Source organism: Eublepharis macularius, chromosome 8 (genome assembly GCF_028583425.1).
Source record: "Eublepharis macularius isolate TG4126 chromosome 8, MPM_Emac_v1.0, whole genome shotgun sequence".
NCBI lineage: Eukaryota > Metazoa > Chordata > Lepidosauria > Squamata > Eublepharidae > Eublepharis > Eublepharis macularius.
This window is the reverse complement of record NC_072797.1, coordinates 36,316,816-36,333,048: the sequence shown is the minus strand read 5'-3', so window position 1 is coordinate 36,333,048 and position 16,233 is coordinate 36,316,816. Positions and strand designations below refer to the sequence as shown.

The 16,233-nt window shown below is 38.7% G+C and overlaps 1 protein-coding gene across 1 annotated transcript in view; it reads left to right on the top strand.

Moving 5' to 3' along the window:
* The first annotated feature begins 206 nt into the window (after nt 1-206).
* Nucleotides 207-16,233, top strand: part of ADAMTS6 (ADAM metallopeptidase with thrombospondin type 1 motif 6) — a 275,919-nt gene continuing 259,892 nt past the window's right edge. The window contains exons 1-4 of the mRNA XM_054986105.1: nt 207-303; nt 1,176-1,543; nt 11,767-11,935; nt 13,864-14,078. Coding sequence (XP_054842080.1) covers nt 207-303; nt 1,176-1,543; nt 11,767-11,935; nt 13,864-14,078 — 849 coding nt within the window. The remainder of the gene's footprint in view (nt 304-1,175; nt 1,544-11,766; nt 11,936-13,863; nt 14,079-16,233) is intronic.

Below are 16,233 nucleotides of genomic sequence, written 5' to 3'. Positions count from 1 at the left end.
AATTCATTGACATGTGAAGGAATTAAAAATATTTTGGACTGAAAATGTCTACAGACATAGAAAAGAGAGCAGATTGTTGCAAAACATCTGTCAAGAACTGGAACCACCAATAGCTAATCCTGAAGAAATAAAAAATATTGGTTATGGTGCAATTCTGGAGTGGTGCTAAAGGTGTAGCACATAGGTAGCCCCACTTCTTTTAAATTATGGAAATTTTGTGGAAGATGTTGACCTGGATTTTGTGCTTAAACATGGTTTTGTCAGAATTTCATGGGGACAACAGGCTTTCATATAGTTCTCAAGGTAGGGATCCTACTTTTTAAGCGTGTATCTTTCATGTTACTTTGGTTCCTCAGTTTTCCTTAACTGATGTTAATATTTATTGTTAGAGGTTACACATTATTCATTAAATATGATTTTTGTTTATTTTGTGAGGCAGCACAATATGCTTCTTTTATTAGCAAATCAAAAAAGAATATTTTAATTTATTAAAATAATTAAACAAAAAAACCCAATTAAGTGATTGAGTAACTTGAATCATTCATATACTCCAAAAATGTCTTGATATCTACTTTCTATGTGTGTATTTTAGGTAATTGTATTTGTTAATACACACTCATCCATGACCCCCCTGCACTGTAATACATACACTTTTGTGTGCAGATTCACTTCTCCTGTTAATTTCATTGGGGGCAGCAGAATTACTCTCGTAGGTGAATGTCATTAATTGAAGTTAATCTAATAGACTTTTCTTTGGCAGGGTAAACTTTATGTGGATTGAAGCTTATATGTCCCTAGCAGATCACTAGAACAAGTCACTATGCTGGAATCCAGCATAGAGTTTAATTATGTTTCATGAAATCAGTTTATATTAGATTATATATTTAAGTGTTAATAAACTGCTTATTTCCATGCGAATTATTTGTTCTTCTGGCAGGTAAACGTGTAATTGCTCATGTCCTGCCAGTGGCAAACTGAAGTGTGCACATGGGAGAGTAGAATTGGTTAAGTTATATAGCAAATTTAGAACAGATGAGCAGAATTTCTATTTGAATCAAATTAACATTGTTTGGTTTAGTGAAATGTGGATAATGTTATACTACTCCTTGTGTCCTGTTATATTTTCTTCTTTTTTATACCCATTTCTTGGACTGATTTACCTTGTGGTTTCAAAGAGGAATTCCTGTCTTACCTTGAACACTACCAACTAACAATCCCAGTAAGGGTTGATCATAATGGAGCCTTCCTCAGCTTTACTGTGAAAAATACTAAACCCTCTCGGAGAAAGAAGAGGAGTACTGAACATTATGACCAAGAACTGGCAATTTCTAAATTATTTTTTAAACTTTCTGCTTATGGCAAGCACTTTCATTTAAACCTGACTCTCAACACAGATCTGGTCTCCAAACACTTCACAGTAGAATACTGGGGGAAAGATGGACCTCAGTGGAAGCATGACTTTTTAGACAACTGTCATTATATGGGATATTTACATGACCAGCATAGTACAACTAAAGTAGCATTAAGCAACTGCAATGGTCTGGTAAGTGCAAGTTATGTATTTTAACATGTTGGTATTTTTAATACTTTAAATTTACAGAAAGAAATAGTCTATATCAATACTGGTGTAGCTCCATTATAATTCTTACTATTTCATTTCTAGTCACATCTTTGCCCCTTTCTAGTAACTTTTTGATTCTGATCTAGAGAAAGGTAATCATACTTGTGTATACGTCCCATTGAACTTGTGGGATATACTTTAAAATAAACATGCGTATGGTTAGACTTCATGTCCCGCTGAAATTACTGAAATTTTATTTGTGACTAACTTGTCCCATTTATTTTAACGGGACATATGCATATCTTTGTCTTGTGTGCTTTACAGTACTTACAGTATCATACAGATGACATTTCTGCTTGTGAGTAGGCTTTGTACTGTAAAAACTCAAATCAAAACAATAATTGTGCATAGCTATGTATGCAATCTAAGTATGAGAAGTATATACACTGACAGAAAAGCAAAAGAAGTTTCTGTGAGTAGAGATTACTAAACTTACTGGCTCCTGTCCTATTTTACAGAGGCTTAAATATTTAGATATCAAATAAAAGTGGTTTATATCTAGCTATCAGATAAAAATGATTTATGGTGAATGTTATTATGTTCTATTAAAAACCCTATAAGTAGAGTGCAAATTGTGGAAGGTCTGGGGAAAAAAAACCCTGTGTTGGGTGCAAACAGTAGATAATAGAAGTACTTCCAAAAATCACATGTATATTGGGAAGATACATATTTAGGCTGGGGGCTAGTGTGCCATGCAGTAAGTTTCTTACTAGAAGAGTTCCCGAGATTCTTATTTTTGATAGTAACTTTTTCACATTTCCTAATGAGACTCTCCCAAAGCTCAGTAGAATTTTAGGCACAGCTACCAGTGCACAACGATCTGAAATCAAAAAAATAATTAAGAGAACCTCCAGTGTGCCCATAGAGCACCTTACCCATCTTTGAATAGCACATTTCTCCTCACTCTTTGGTATTTGTAAGGGCTTAGCCAGACAATAATTCAGTGCATAGTGAAGCCTTTATGCAATTGCCTTACAAGTACCCAGTAAAAGGCAATTGTGCAATTTCCATTCCATGTGTTAATGGATAATGTGTCTGGAGAGTAACTCTACTTTTGGGGAAGAAGATGGTGATGTACACTTTAGTACTGGAGAGGGGTGCACACAGTTTTTGATTATGCTGTTTAAGAAAATAGTGGCTTTGCCTCTGTTTTTAAAAGTTTTTTTAAAGGGTGTGGGCAGTATACACATGGTCTTGGTACAATGAGGGATTACAATACTATTTGTAAAACATTACAAATAAACTTAATTTTGTGACTTTTAAAAGATATATGGGCTGTTTTGCCAGCAGCATTCAGTGATGTAGAGTGGCTTGTATCAAATGCTGCTAGCTATTCACTAACATGTTCCTGCATCTTGCCCCCCTAGGCTTCCTAGCTGCCCGCTAGTGGTGAGCAATCTTTCTGGGGTTTGCCCCATTAGCTGTTGCAAATCGCCCGGCGATTGCCCTCCACCGGCAGGCAATCTGGGAAAGCGAGCACCAGATGCTCTCTTGGTGGGTCACTTCTTGAAGTGACGCTGTTGTGCCAGCTGCGGCTATGCTCCCACACTTTGCTGGGGCTGAATTTGTCCTGCGTGAAGTGCAGGAGCACGTTGATCACTAGTGTGATATTACTTCCCAGAATTGGCCCCTGGTGCAACCCTGGACTTCCATGTCATGCTGGAAATGACATCATTCTTGGCTTGATGTGGAAGCACTCCAGGTTTTTGATACATTTCCACCCCTTTCCTATGCACTGGCTCAGTGTGGGGATGCAGAGGCTGGGAGAGGAGGATCCTCGGCCCCACCAGGGGAACTCTGTCTACAAAGAGTGTGTAGGAAAATAGGCCTCTTGGTTTAATAGCTCTGATAGCAAAAGTTTGCTTTAAACATGTGCACTGTCCAAGCAAAAGCAATGATTTTTGTAAGCTGTCTACTTGTTGATGGGACTCTGGATTATTTCAGCAGTAAGTCTTATATGGAAAAAGACTTATACAGTTGTAAAATAATTCATGCCTAAAAATAAACTATAGATTAGTCAGTTATAAAATGATAAAAGAGAACACCATGTTTGGAAACCAACACACTACTCTTTACTGTAGTAAATCTTAAAGTATATTATACATGATATTCAGAGATTGCTTTTATTATTCCATGCAGGGATGTCAAATATAATTTGCACTGAAGTTTTAAAGATTTTATTAACTTTTCAGTAATAGGAATATGGATCTGAATTTGTTAGTATTAGTAGGCCCTCTCTTAAATTGGCCTTTGTTCCATATGCTGGGGAAGTTTTCTGTAGCTTATCTTTCCTGTAGTTGCATTCGCAACAGTCTTCAGAGCAACGTACTCAAGAGTAAGGAACAGTATTTCTTTCCTGTCCTATTCCATGTAGGGCTTTACATTAGCCTATGAAAAGCCTAGGGCCTATGACACACAAGAGGCCTGGGTTACTTGGTATGATGTTCCCTCATCCTTAAGCAACAGAAATGGCACTGAAGATATTTTTAAAATTCCAAAAATAACTCTCTCTCTCTCTCTCTCTCTCTCTCTCTCTCTCAGGTAAACTCAGAACATGCACAGACTTTAGTTCTTATGCTCTTCACAGATAAAGGCTTCTGTTCCCTGAGGCTTTGGTTCCCTTTTTTCCCCAAGCACTAGTATACTTCCTTTTAGTTTTCTCTTCTGCATTTAGGAATGCTGGTACCCACTTTCTAGTACCTCACCCAGTCCCCCTCTCTTTATGTATCAGTGCTTTCCTTCAGTCCTTAAGTGAATCTGAAGGTCTCCACAGGCAGTTTCCAACCACACCCAACCAGGGATCTCTTCATTCTCTAGAGCTACCTCCCTGTTTGACTGGGTAGGGTAAATCTCCTCTCTTAGAAGATCTGTCCCCTTTCTCTGGCCCATTTGGAAGTCTGCACCTACTTCCCAAACCTCCTTGCCAACTTTCCCCAGTTCTCCTGCTTGTGTTCTCCATTAGGACTCTGTCTCTCATCTCTTCACACTCCATTCCACTCTCAGCTAAGACTGAAAAAAGACCCTCCTCTTTCTAGCTCATGCTACCCAATCAGACTCCTTGGGGTAGCCTGTCACTCAAAGCTCTCTGATTCAGTGAGGGATTAACTCTTTAACAGTCCTGCAGCTGTGTGTGTACAGCTCGCACTTGCTATAGATAAATTTGACAGGGAAGAGGAGAAGCAAGATTCTGTTCCTGGTTTTATGAACTAAAAAGAGCTGACACACTGGGCTTGCGTTACCTTAGTGATTTTTTTTCTTTGAAAAACTTATTCCCATGCTTTCTTGCAAGCAGTTCTGAAAGCCGCCTCGGTCTCAAAAGCAATTTTGCAGATATCATGGGATGAGGAAGGTTAAAACAAACAAACAAAACAGTTCAAAGCTTAGTTGGGCTGACAGTTTTGTGATTATTTAGATTCTGGCCCATATTCCTAACAAGAGATAGAGCCAGTGTGTGTGATTGATAGTCATTTTGGACTTGAATAGGGGAGTTATGGGTTCAAATTCTTACTGAGCTACGAAATTTACTAAGGCTGAATCCACACTTACCAGCATAGCGCTAAACAGTCGGAATGATAGCGTCTTCCTGGTGCGTTTTATGGCATCATTGCGCCACGATGCCACTCTCATGGCGCGATGACGTCATAAAACGCGCCAGGAAGACGCTGTCATTCTGACTAGCGCTATGCTGGTAAGTGTGGATTCAGCCTAGGCAACTTTGGGGAAATCACTTAGTCTAAATTATCTCGCAGGGTAATTCTGAAGATAAAGTGAGATAATCCCATGAATGCTGTTCTGATCTCCACAGAAAAAGGGAGGAGTGCACATTTTTGAGAGATTAGTGAATCTGTCAATTTTGCGATTTATATTAAGTATCTCAAAAGTCCACAAATGAGACACATTTCATAATTGGTAGATTTGTTCATGTTGCAGACACGAGTTTTTTTCTCACAGGGTAAAAAGTTTAAAGAGAATTTCAAAGGGTAAAGATTTTAGGAATATTAATTAAGATGTATTTCTTTCCTGGGTGTGACATAGTTCAAGTGGCAAGCTATATAATATACTGGGGGTGGGTAGGATTTTTTCCCCACTACAGCATACTTGTTCACTTTTAAGGATGTGATTTGCTGTGATTGGAGAGAGTTCTGACCATAAATTTAGTATTTTACTAAATATATGCCACCAGGTTATTCTTGGCTATCTGTTTTCTCTTGTGGCCTCAGCTGTCAAGGGATATGGGTCCATTGTAAAACCAACAGACCACTTTTGTTCTTTGATTCATCATGTCTTGCTTTATGCTAAATGGCACCATGTGCAAACACTGACACTGCATCCTGTGACAGCTGCTTCACACAGTGAGTTGTTCAGATGCAGCAGCTCACCAAGCCTATCAGCTCCCACTCTGCATCCTGTAAATCTTTCCTGTGAGCATTTTTGGTGCTGTGTGCTGTGCTGTGTGCAAAGCAACTGGACAAAAATGGATCGCTGTTTATTTTATTTACTTGAGTTATATCCCATATTTCTCACCAGTGTGACCCAAAGCAATTTACATTGTTGTCCTCTCCAGTAACCACAGAGAGGAGTAATTTCAAACAGCCTTCACAATGCAGCCATTTAGCATGAGGGGTCTTGTTGCCTATGTTTAGACCACTGAATGCCATTCGCTCTCTGATTGCAATTGGCTTGCTAGAGCTAAAATCTCCACAGCTTTTCCTAGCAATATGTTGATTTTAGATTGAGTGGTTTAGTGCTTTTCTCCTTTACCATGTTTGGCTGAGTAGCAGTATACTTATTTGCCTTACTGGCATATCTCTGTGAGGTAAGAGAGGATTAATAAACATTATTGTTATTATGACATAACTCACCTGGTGAAATTCAGAGAGTTGTAGTCCATACTGGATGTTTCTTCAGATGTCATTGTATTGAAAGCAACAGAGAATTCCAATAAGGTTGGTTTCATTTATGCTTTTTCCGTAATCTGAACTGAGAACATGAATCTCTTTGGCCTTTAGTCCTTGTTTAACTATTCTTGCAGGATAAATAAAGTTCTGGTTAGTCATGCTTTTAAATGGGTATTTCCAAAGTTTATGTGTGCATTTGGGGATGTTGTTAGATAAAAATTTAGTGTGCTGGGTTTTTTTGGGAGGGGGGGTTTACCTCCTGTGTCCCTCATTTTGTGCTTACTCATGGTAGGGTTGCTAGCTCTTGACATCCAGTAAGAAGAGGAAAGGACCAACATATTCCACCACATAGTGCTAATAGCCTCCTCTTTTTCTTGCTTTGGGAATGCTAAACATCCCAATGTTGGTAAAAGTGGATGTGGAGAAAGGTGTCAGGGTGAGTGGGGGATGGGTGAGCATTCTAAAACCGCTACTAACTGGCATTTTGTGAGGGTATGACTCCAGACAGGCTGCTTTCTAAACCCTGAGATTTATTTACTTTTTCCCCCTTCCTACTTTTCATATTGTACTTTCATTCAGCAACCAAACAGGAATAAAAGTTTGAGAAGTTTTTACCTTACATAGGAAAAGGGGAGAATTGCCAGTGGGAGAAGATCAGTGTTTAATGGCTGGGGGAGGAGGGTGCTGTCAGGATGACCGAACTATTATTGTGGAACATGGAAGCTGTTCTTTGCTGTAGAAACTAGAAATATTTTCCCTCAGATTAACCTAAGTGGGAAATTTTATGAAATCTAGGTTTAAGCGCCTGTTATGTATCATAATGTGGAATTTATTTCTTTATAAAGAAACCCCTAGGAATCTGGGAACATGTGATTGGCATATGTAATCATTAGAACCATCCTTAAAAGAGAACTGTTTTCTAGCCATGTACTGTTACAATATTTGTCAGTTTTGAAAACTCAAAACCTTGCTCTAGCATAACGAAGAAAGGTGACTGAGTGGTATTATGTTCACTTTAAGGACTGATAACTTGTATTTGTAAAAAATCAGTGGTCTGAGCACTTGGAATGCAAGTAAGAGTAATAATTACCCATCTGCCTTGGTTATACTGAATATAGTAACTTTGTCAGTGCTGATGTTGTAATAGATAATACAAGCAGAACATGAAAAATATCACTGCACCTATTACTCAGGGTGCTAACGGCAAGTACCCTCTTACAGCTAGGCATCTGTCACGAGAGCTTGTCATGTGTAATGCTAATGTACAGCTTGGCAAATTTATCTGTTTGCCTAGTGGAGTGGTGTTGTTTTAATGGAGAAGATGATTGATTATGCTATAATCCTGGAAACAAATGTATATTTACAATGGTAAAATACAGTAAACTGCTTTAGCAGAATGGAAGATAGTTTAAAAATTGGGTAACATTTGAATCTGTCAAAGACATGGACCTTCAAAACAAGCTTGAGGCCTAATGGGGCTAAAGCAGCAATCCATAGAAATTCTTTTTGAAAGGAATTAAATTTATTTCTGAGTAATTTATATTAGGATTACAGTTGCAATTAATTTGTCCAGATTTTTTTACTTATTTAAATCAAGGAGTTTTGCTTTACCATAACCAAATAACATCCTTGTAGAGTGATCCTATGAGCTGCTGAGTTTTGACAAAAGCTTGTGAAATCAAACAAGCGACTACTCAAACTAGCTGAATTGTTCATCAGCAGCAGAATTAGATATATAATGCTTTTGTTCTTGGTAGTGTTTTGGCTATCTTAAATTCATCACACTTTTAAGTTGTCAATTAATGGAAATATTTGATTAAGTCTGTGTATATGTATATATGCATTTATTTATTTTAACAACATTTATATCCCATCTTTCTGCCCTCATAAATGCCACCAAGGTGGCTAACAAATTAAAACATGCATACTAAAATTACATTATAAAACCGTTAAAATGAACCAAAACACATCATTAAAACAGTTAAATCCTGAGCTTAAAATATGAAAACCATTAAAACATTGGGTCTGAAGGAGAGATCACTTAGATTACAAGAAATGAAACAAAAAAAATCTTCACCTGCTGGCGAAACATGGCAACAGAAGGGAATACATGAATCTCATTAAGCAGGAGTGCCCATAGCAGGGCCTCCATAGTGGTTGGGTAGATTTGTAAGGGAGTAGGCTGTGCTTCAAATATGTTGGTCCCAAACCATATAAAGGTCAACATCTGCACCTTGAATTATGCCCAGAAACAAATTGGGAGCCCCTATAGGTGGGCCAAGACTGGAGTGATATGGTCTCTATGACTTACTCCAGTCAACACCCTGAATGCAACATTCTGTACCAATTGTTTCCAAATACTTTTCAAGGGCAGCCCACATAAATCACATTGCAGTAGTCTAATCTAGATGTAGGGCATGCCCCACAGTGGCCAGATCTTTTCTTCCCAGGAGAGGCCACAGCTGGTAAAAGGCACCCCTGGCTATCAGTCAATCAGGGTTCTGACCTATTACTTCAAAGGGAATGCAACTCCATCCAGAATGGGTTACCCCTGAAGTCCCAGGTCAGACCTTATGCTCACCAGTAGCACTTCTATCTTGTTAGAATTAAGCTTCAGTTTATTTGCCTGTATCCACTCCAAAACTGCCTTCAGGCATAGGGTTTCTGTAACACTTTAGAGTATTTATAATGCTTTATGTAAGATTAATTGTTTAACTGTTTTCAACTATCCTTTTAAGATAAATCATTATTATACCCATATTTCACATGAGAGCTGAGGCTGAAGAGTGGTTAGGGTGCCTAAGGCGAACTAATGAGTCCTTGAAATGAGAGGTAACAAGACTAAAGTCAGTTCTTTGGGACTTTCAGTCCTTTCATCAGCATAAGAAGCTGCTTTACACTGACTCAGGCCAAAGTCAGTCTTAAATTTCTACTGTGACTGGCAGTGGTTCTCAGAGGGTATTTTTATATATATATATATATTGTCTATTACCTGATCCTTTTGACTTGAAATACCAAAGATTGGCTCTGGGACCTTCTCCATGCAAATCAGTTGCTCGACTTGAGTACAGCCACCATGTTTAATGTTGTTTAGCATCTCATTGGCAGCTGCAGCAGCAATAATAACCATTCTGTTGTTCATTCTCTAAATCAAATCCCAATGATATTTAAGACTCCAAAGAGTAAATTTGAGGACTACTCTCAAAAATCCCTTCATTGCCTCTAGATTTCGACTTCAGCTACAGATTCTACGTTTTCTTCTCCTGCAGGTACCAGCTTACCATAGATCAAGGAGGTCTTAATAATTCAGCATGGTTAAGCTATAAAATTCTATTATTTTTCTATCTTTCTCTTTGTGCAACTTTAACTCCCTAGAATAATAATAACTCTCTGCATCTGAGGTGGAAAAAGAGGCAATCAAGGCACTGATTTGACAGGATTGGAATCAGGGTCTTAAAAGCAGTTACTTTATATTACCCAACTGAAGAGGTGGTTGTTCAGTTCACTGCAAAGTTCACTAACTGAACCCAGTTTGTAATCATAAATTCTGGGTTCTTAAGACATTCTCCTCTTTTTGGAATAGAGTATTTTATTCATCTTACATAGTCTCTAAGAAGCATATTTGCATTTAATCATACCATTAGTTCCTTTGGTATCCTGTGCAGCAACAAGCAGTATCAATTTCAGTCTTTGCATAGCCTAGGGTTACCCAGTCCCCTTTCCCTCCCGGTAGGAGGGTGGGTACCTGGCACTTAACTTCTCTGTATACCTTGCACGTGCGAAGCGTAGGGTTCCCAAGTGCCTGTTGGTGGCAGGCAAACTCCCAGGGATTTGCCCCCTCATTCTTGAATTGTCCAGTGATTGGTGGGAGGGGACAAGCTCCTAGAGCTTGCCTGCCACCGGCAGGCACCTCAGGAGTGCACGCTGTGTGCACACTCCCAGAAGTGATGTCATGCTGCCCATGGGAGTGTTCCTGTGCTTCATTTGGGGCCCAAATCGGCCCTGTGCAGAGCACGGGAGCACTCATGTGGCTGGTGCGGTGACATCACTTCTGGAAGTGACATCATCACCCTGGTTCTGGGGTGCCCCAAGAGCATCCTGGAAGGTCCGTTCCTGCACCTTTCCCTCTGCCAGCCAGGTGAATGGTGATGGAGGGTGAAAGCGGGGGATTCCCTGCTACCACAGGGGGACTGGTAACCCTAGCATAGCCCCAGGGTTTTTCGAAGTGTAGGGATATGATCACTAAGCTACCTACTTCTGAAATGTTCTCAAGTTTTTGTTTACTTGGACAGCTGTCTCAAGCTGCTTCCACTTGAGGATTCAATGTGTGAACAGTTGGATGCCCCTGCTTTATTAGGGAATGTCCACACGATGTCATGCCCAACACTGGCACAACTTTGTGACTCCTGAATTTTTCCTTGATGAGCTGCACCAGTTTGGTATAGTGGTTAAGAGCACGGGACTCTAATGTGGAGAACCGGGTTTGATTCTCCACTCCTTCACTTGAAGCTAGCTGGGTGACCTTGGGTAAGTCACAGCTTCTAGGAGCTCTCTCAGCTTCACCCACCTCACAGCGTGTTTTGTTGTGGGGATAATAATAATATACTTTGTAAACCGCTCTGAGTGGGCATTAAGTTATCCTGAAGGGCGGTATATAAATTGGATGTTGTTGTTTTTGTTGTTGTTGTTATTAAAAAGTTTAATCCAGTTTATCTAGGAAACTGTGGGCCATGTGGATCCATCATATGATGCTCTGCCTGCAACCAGTATAGGGCAGTGATGGAGGTCAGCTCCACGTTTCTTCCCCCTATTTTCAACCCTTTAAGGGGATTTCTTAATTATCCAGCTGAACCAAGGTATAGCTTTACATTGTACGTTCAGCTGGGAAGCGGAAAGGGAATGGAAAACGGGGGGGGGGGGAGTTGCTAGGCTGCAGGAGGCCCTGTGTGATCATTGTCGTGTTGGCAGTTCTACAGAATGCGACAGAGGGAAAGGGGCAAAGCAGGTGTGACAATCTAACACGCTTATGTTGGGCCAAGGACTTTCTGACTTGTTCTTATCATGGGGAAACTAGTTTGTGATGTCTGGATATATCTTGATCTTACTGGAAGTAGTAAAAACAATTTTTGTATCGGAATAACAATTTGTTAACTTTCCTGTAAGTTAAAATATTTTGTATGACAAGACAAGGACATTTATATATTTAGACTTGGGGTAACTTTTGTCTTTGTTTTTTTTTCTTTTAAGCATGGTGTTATTGCTACAGAAGATGAAGAGTATTTTATTGAGCCACTAAAAAATATAACAGAAAATTCCAATCATTTTAGTTATGAAAGTGGACATCCTCATGTTGTTTACAAAAAGTCTGCCATATATCACCAACTCTTCTATGATCATATCCATTGTGGTGTTTCAGGTAAATAAATTAGAACTCCAATATCTTGGTTCTTTTAAAATGATATAGTACTTGTAATATTTGTATTTTGGATTCTATTACAGTAAGTTTGCTGATGCAATTTTTTTGATCTCACTGTGGAACATTAAAGTATTTGTTGGGCTTGGATCCGAAACTAAATGTCTTTAAAGGCAAAACCTGAGAGATTGTCTTGTGTTATGTGTAAATTGTTATATCTTTGCAACATCTGTGGCAATTTAAATGAGGCAAGCGTGTAGAACTGTTAAGTCTGGCCATACTTACCTCGTAAAATTCCTTTCACATTTTTTCTATAGGTTATTGCTGGTGTGAAAAGGTACCTCTGAAACTCTTATTTGGTTGAGAGTTTTCATGGGATGTGTTTTAAAAGTAAACAAATAAATAAAATAGCAGCTCATGATAGGAGATGGAGCTATTCTTATAGGGCATCCTTACAATGCAATCCTAAATAGAGTTACTCCAGTTTAAGTCGATTGGAATCAATGGTCTTAGACTGGAGTTAATCTGTTTAGGATTGCATTGTTAATTTCCTACAGAAATAATGCTGTTGTGCTGCTGCCATAGTGCAAAGAATGAGGTTGACTTTCCAAAACAGAGCAAAAAAATAAAGTGTCACATTCTGCTAGTACTGGGACATTATGTCCTATGCTGTGCTGCCTCTACCGGGATAGCATAGGATTCAGCTAAGCTTTTTTCTGACATGTATTTTCATTAAGTAACAGGGATTGAAACATACCATAAACTGAATAAGGTATTCCTCATCAGTGCAATATTTATCATGAAAATTCAAATGATTTTTATCTGTTGCTTTACTGTGCAAAAAATGTAAGCAGCAATTTTTATTATTTAAAAAGCAGATATTTTATAATTGGCATGAAAACTCTAATCATTTCAATTAACTTTATTTCTGAGCATGACAAAGATACTGATGTACTCACAGTGAGGGCAATGAAACCAATGATGAAACCAATATAAAAACATTGTAAATATACCATTTCACCCCATGTACACTTATTCTTGCTGTTGTTTACTGTCACACTAGCATTATGAATGAAAATCTGAGGAAATCAGATATCATGCACAGGCTTAAGTTAACTCAAGTTAACAGCAGGGAATATAAGTTCTATTCTTTATTTTGTCCAGAATCATGGAATCAAATTTCTGCCTTATGTAGCCTTTCTCCACAATGACTTCTTTTTGTCACCATGTAAGGTACTTGTATGTTTCCAAGAAGCAGAGATATGTTCATTTTTTTGTCCAACCCACAGCCAGATTTGCAGTGAGGCTTCCCATATGAGTGTTTAACCATTCACAAACTGGAAAATGTGACTGAAAAAAGGTGACTGAAGTCAATATGAGGATTCACACAACTTTTTTCTACTCTTCAGCTGCCTAGGGAGGTGGTGAGCTCCCCTTCACTGGCAGTTTTCAAGAAGAGGCTGGATGAATATTTGTCAGAGATGCTTTAGGCTCATCCTGCATTGGGCAGGGGGTTGGACTGGAAGGTCTGTATGGCCCCTTCCAACTCTGTGATTCTGTGAAATATCTTGTTTATTAGAAGCAATATGCTTAAGTGAATTAAAACAGCCTTTAAAAGAATTTGCCACGCATGCACAGTATGTTGCGACCTTCAAAGTCCACTGAACTCAACTGTCTATGTCCACTGAAGGGTGTAACTGCCTACAATTGCATTTGTAGACTTTTTATGTCAAATAAGGCTGTTGAGTGTTTCGGATGAAAACCCAGGGCATATGTTGTTTATGAAAAGATGGGGTTTAATTTCTCCTTGCAGTACAACAAATGCTCATTCATTTAAGAATCTGGAAGATAATATAAACATAAAACAGATGTACTTGAAGATGTTAACATAGCAACCCATTTGATGTCACTAATTATTTGATTCCTAGAAGACCTCACAGGAAGCAGTAAACTTTTGTGGATGAACAATACGTTTGGTTTTCCAACTTTACGTCCAATTAATCACTCATTAAGTAGTCCTCAGCGGCAGAAGAGATCAGTAAGCACTGAACGTTTTGTGGAGACGCTGGTAGTAGCAGACAAAATGATGGTGGGATACCATGGTCGCAAAGATATTGAGCATTACATTTTGAGTGTCATGAATATTGTAAGTTTGATCCATCTGTATGTTAATATAGCTCATTTTAACATTGTAGGAATTAATGATAATAGATTTAAAAGTTAAAAATGTATCTGCAAAAGTTTTTTTTAAAAAATCTATTTTTCCAGGTATGATTAGTACGGTATGTACACATCGAAGGTACTGCCCATATTTCCCTCTGTATTTGTCACAGAGAAGCAAGTTTCTCATTAGTGGCCTCTTGCAAAGTTTCTGGTAAATTCTGAACAGACATCACATTAAAAATATTGCCCTCCCGCCAGCTTTCTCCTTGAAATGGCTAATATGGGTCTTTAGTTTAGAATTAAATCCAATTGGGTAGGCACCCCAGCTGACTGTTTCAAATAGCAAGCATCTTCTAATTTATTCTGTTTAAAGTAACAAGCATCTTCTAATTCAATCAATTTCCCTTGTAAGTAGAAAAGACACTTTTTAAAGAATGAAATTGACTGTAACTGTATCAGGGGAATGCTGAAGTTTGCAAAGAAAAGTTTTAGCTTGCCGTATCAAGTAATAGGCCAGAGTCTTTCCGAAGCAGATATGCTCATGAGTAAAACAGCGCCTTTAGAACTGTAGCTGAGGCATTTACAGGTAATCTCTGTGTTATTGCATGTAATTTTGTTGAGAAAAGATGGCAAATTCACAGAACACCATCAGAATCTATTCAGATAAGAAAAAAGGTGTTTGCTTCCTTTAGTCAGAAATAGTTTTGGAAGGAAAGCTAGTATATTCACCATTTAATATAAATTCTGTCACTTCAGAAGAGAAAAGAAGAGACCACAACTTAGCAAATTAGAGTTGGAAGCATGTATTATGGTCATACTTCCTTGGTCAGGTTCTACATAGAGGGTCAACACCTTTCGATGACCTTTCAGTGTAAAGAACAATTGCTTCTCTAGTGAACAGTGATAGCTAATTAGTTCAGTTCTAAGTTTAGTCCAGTGTTTATTCACTGATTGCACTATCAAATGTGAATTGTATGGTTTTAAAATGTTTCTTCAGTGGTTTTTGTCTTACTGCATGCCTAGACCTCCTCTTTGTTATGCTGCAGAGCTGTGGATAGGCTTCCCATTGCTATCACAAGGGAATACTCCTTTTATCTGCGTTGGAAACAGGCCACAGACATTGCATGCTGGGATAGCAGTGAGTAGTGGCACTGCCATGAAGTGGGTGAGGAAGGGCTCAACGCTATGCAGATTCACAATGCAACAAACTTTATAAGGAGATTTCACTTAATTCATGAGGGCTGTTTAAGCTGCCCCTTGAATCTAACACTGGTGCAATGGTAAAACAGCATAGCAAAGGGAATTTTAGGCAGTTTTAGACAAAAAATTGCAAATACACCTGGAGAGAAAGCTGTAAACTGCTGCACTGTATGCTATCTTAGGACGTTTCATTCATTCCTAAAGAAAAATATATGCTTTGAAGTAGCAGTGTTCCCCAGATTTCTCATGTTTTTCCATTGAGAAAATTGAGAAAAGAAAATCCTCAGACTTTTTTATGTTATATGTTTTGAGTGAATAAAACTTAATCTGAAAAAGCATTTTGCTGATTTCAAAGAAAAAATATTTCATAGAAATTTTTTCAGGACTCCTCAAAGTATCCCAATTTTTCCATTAGAAATATGGTCAAGTGGTCCTTTATATACCTTTGTCTGGACCATGTAGAACAGTTTCCCAACCAGGGTTCTGTGGGACCCTGGGGTTCCACAGGACATTGTCAGAGGTTCTGTGAGAAATTGTGGAATAAAATAATTTTTTTGAAATACCACAAAAATTCCAAATATGCCTTGAAAAAATGCTACAGAATATTCCAGACATCACTTGAAAGATCAGGCTTATTAAAGTTATGTAAGCTGACTATATATATCAGCCAGGGCTTTTTTCTGGGAAAAGAGGTGGTGGAACTCAGTGGGTTGCCAGCACAAGGGGTAACTCCTGGCGGGAGGTGGCACCCCTGGTATCACATGCGCACGCGCAAAGTGCGCGCATGCTTCCGGGACCGCACAATGACGTCACTTTGCATCAGGTGGAACAAGGGGACGAATTTTTTAAAATTTAAATCGCCCTTAGCAAAAATGGTCACATGGCTGGTGGCCTCACCCCCTGATCTCCAGACAGAGGGGAGTTTAGATCGCCCTCCG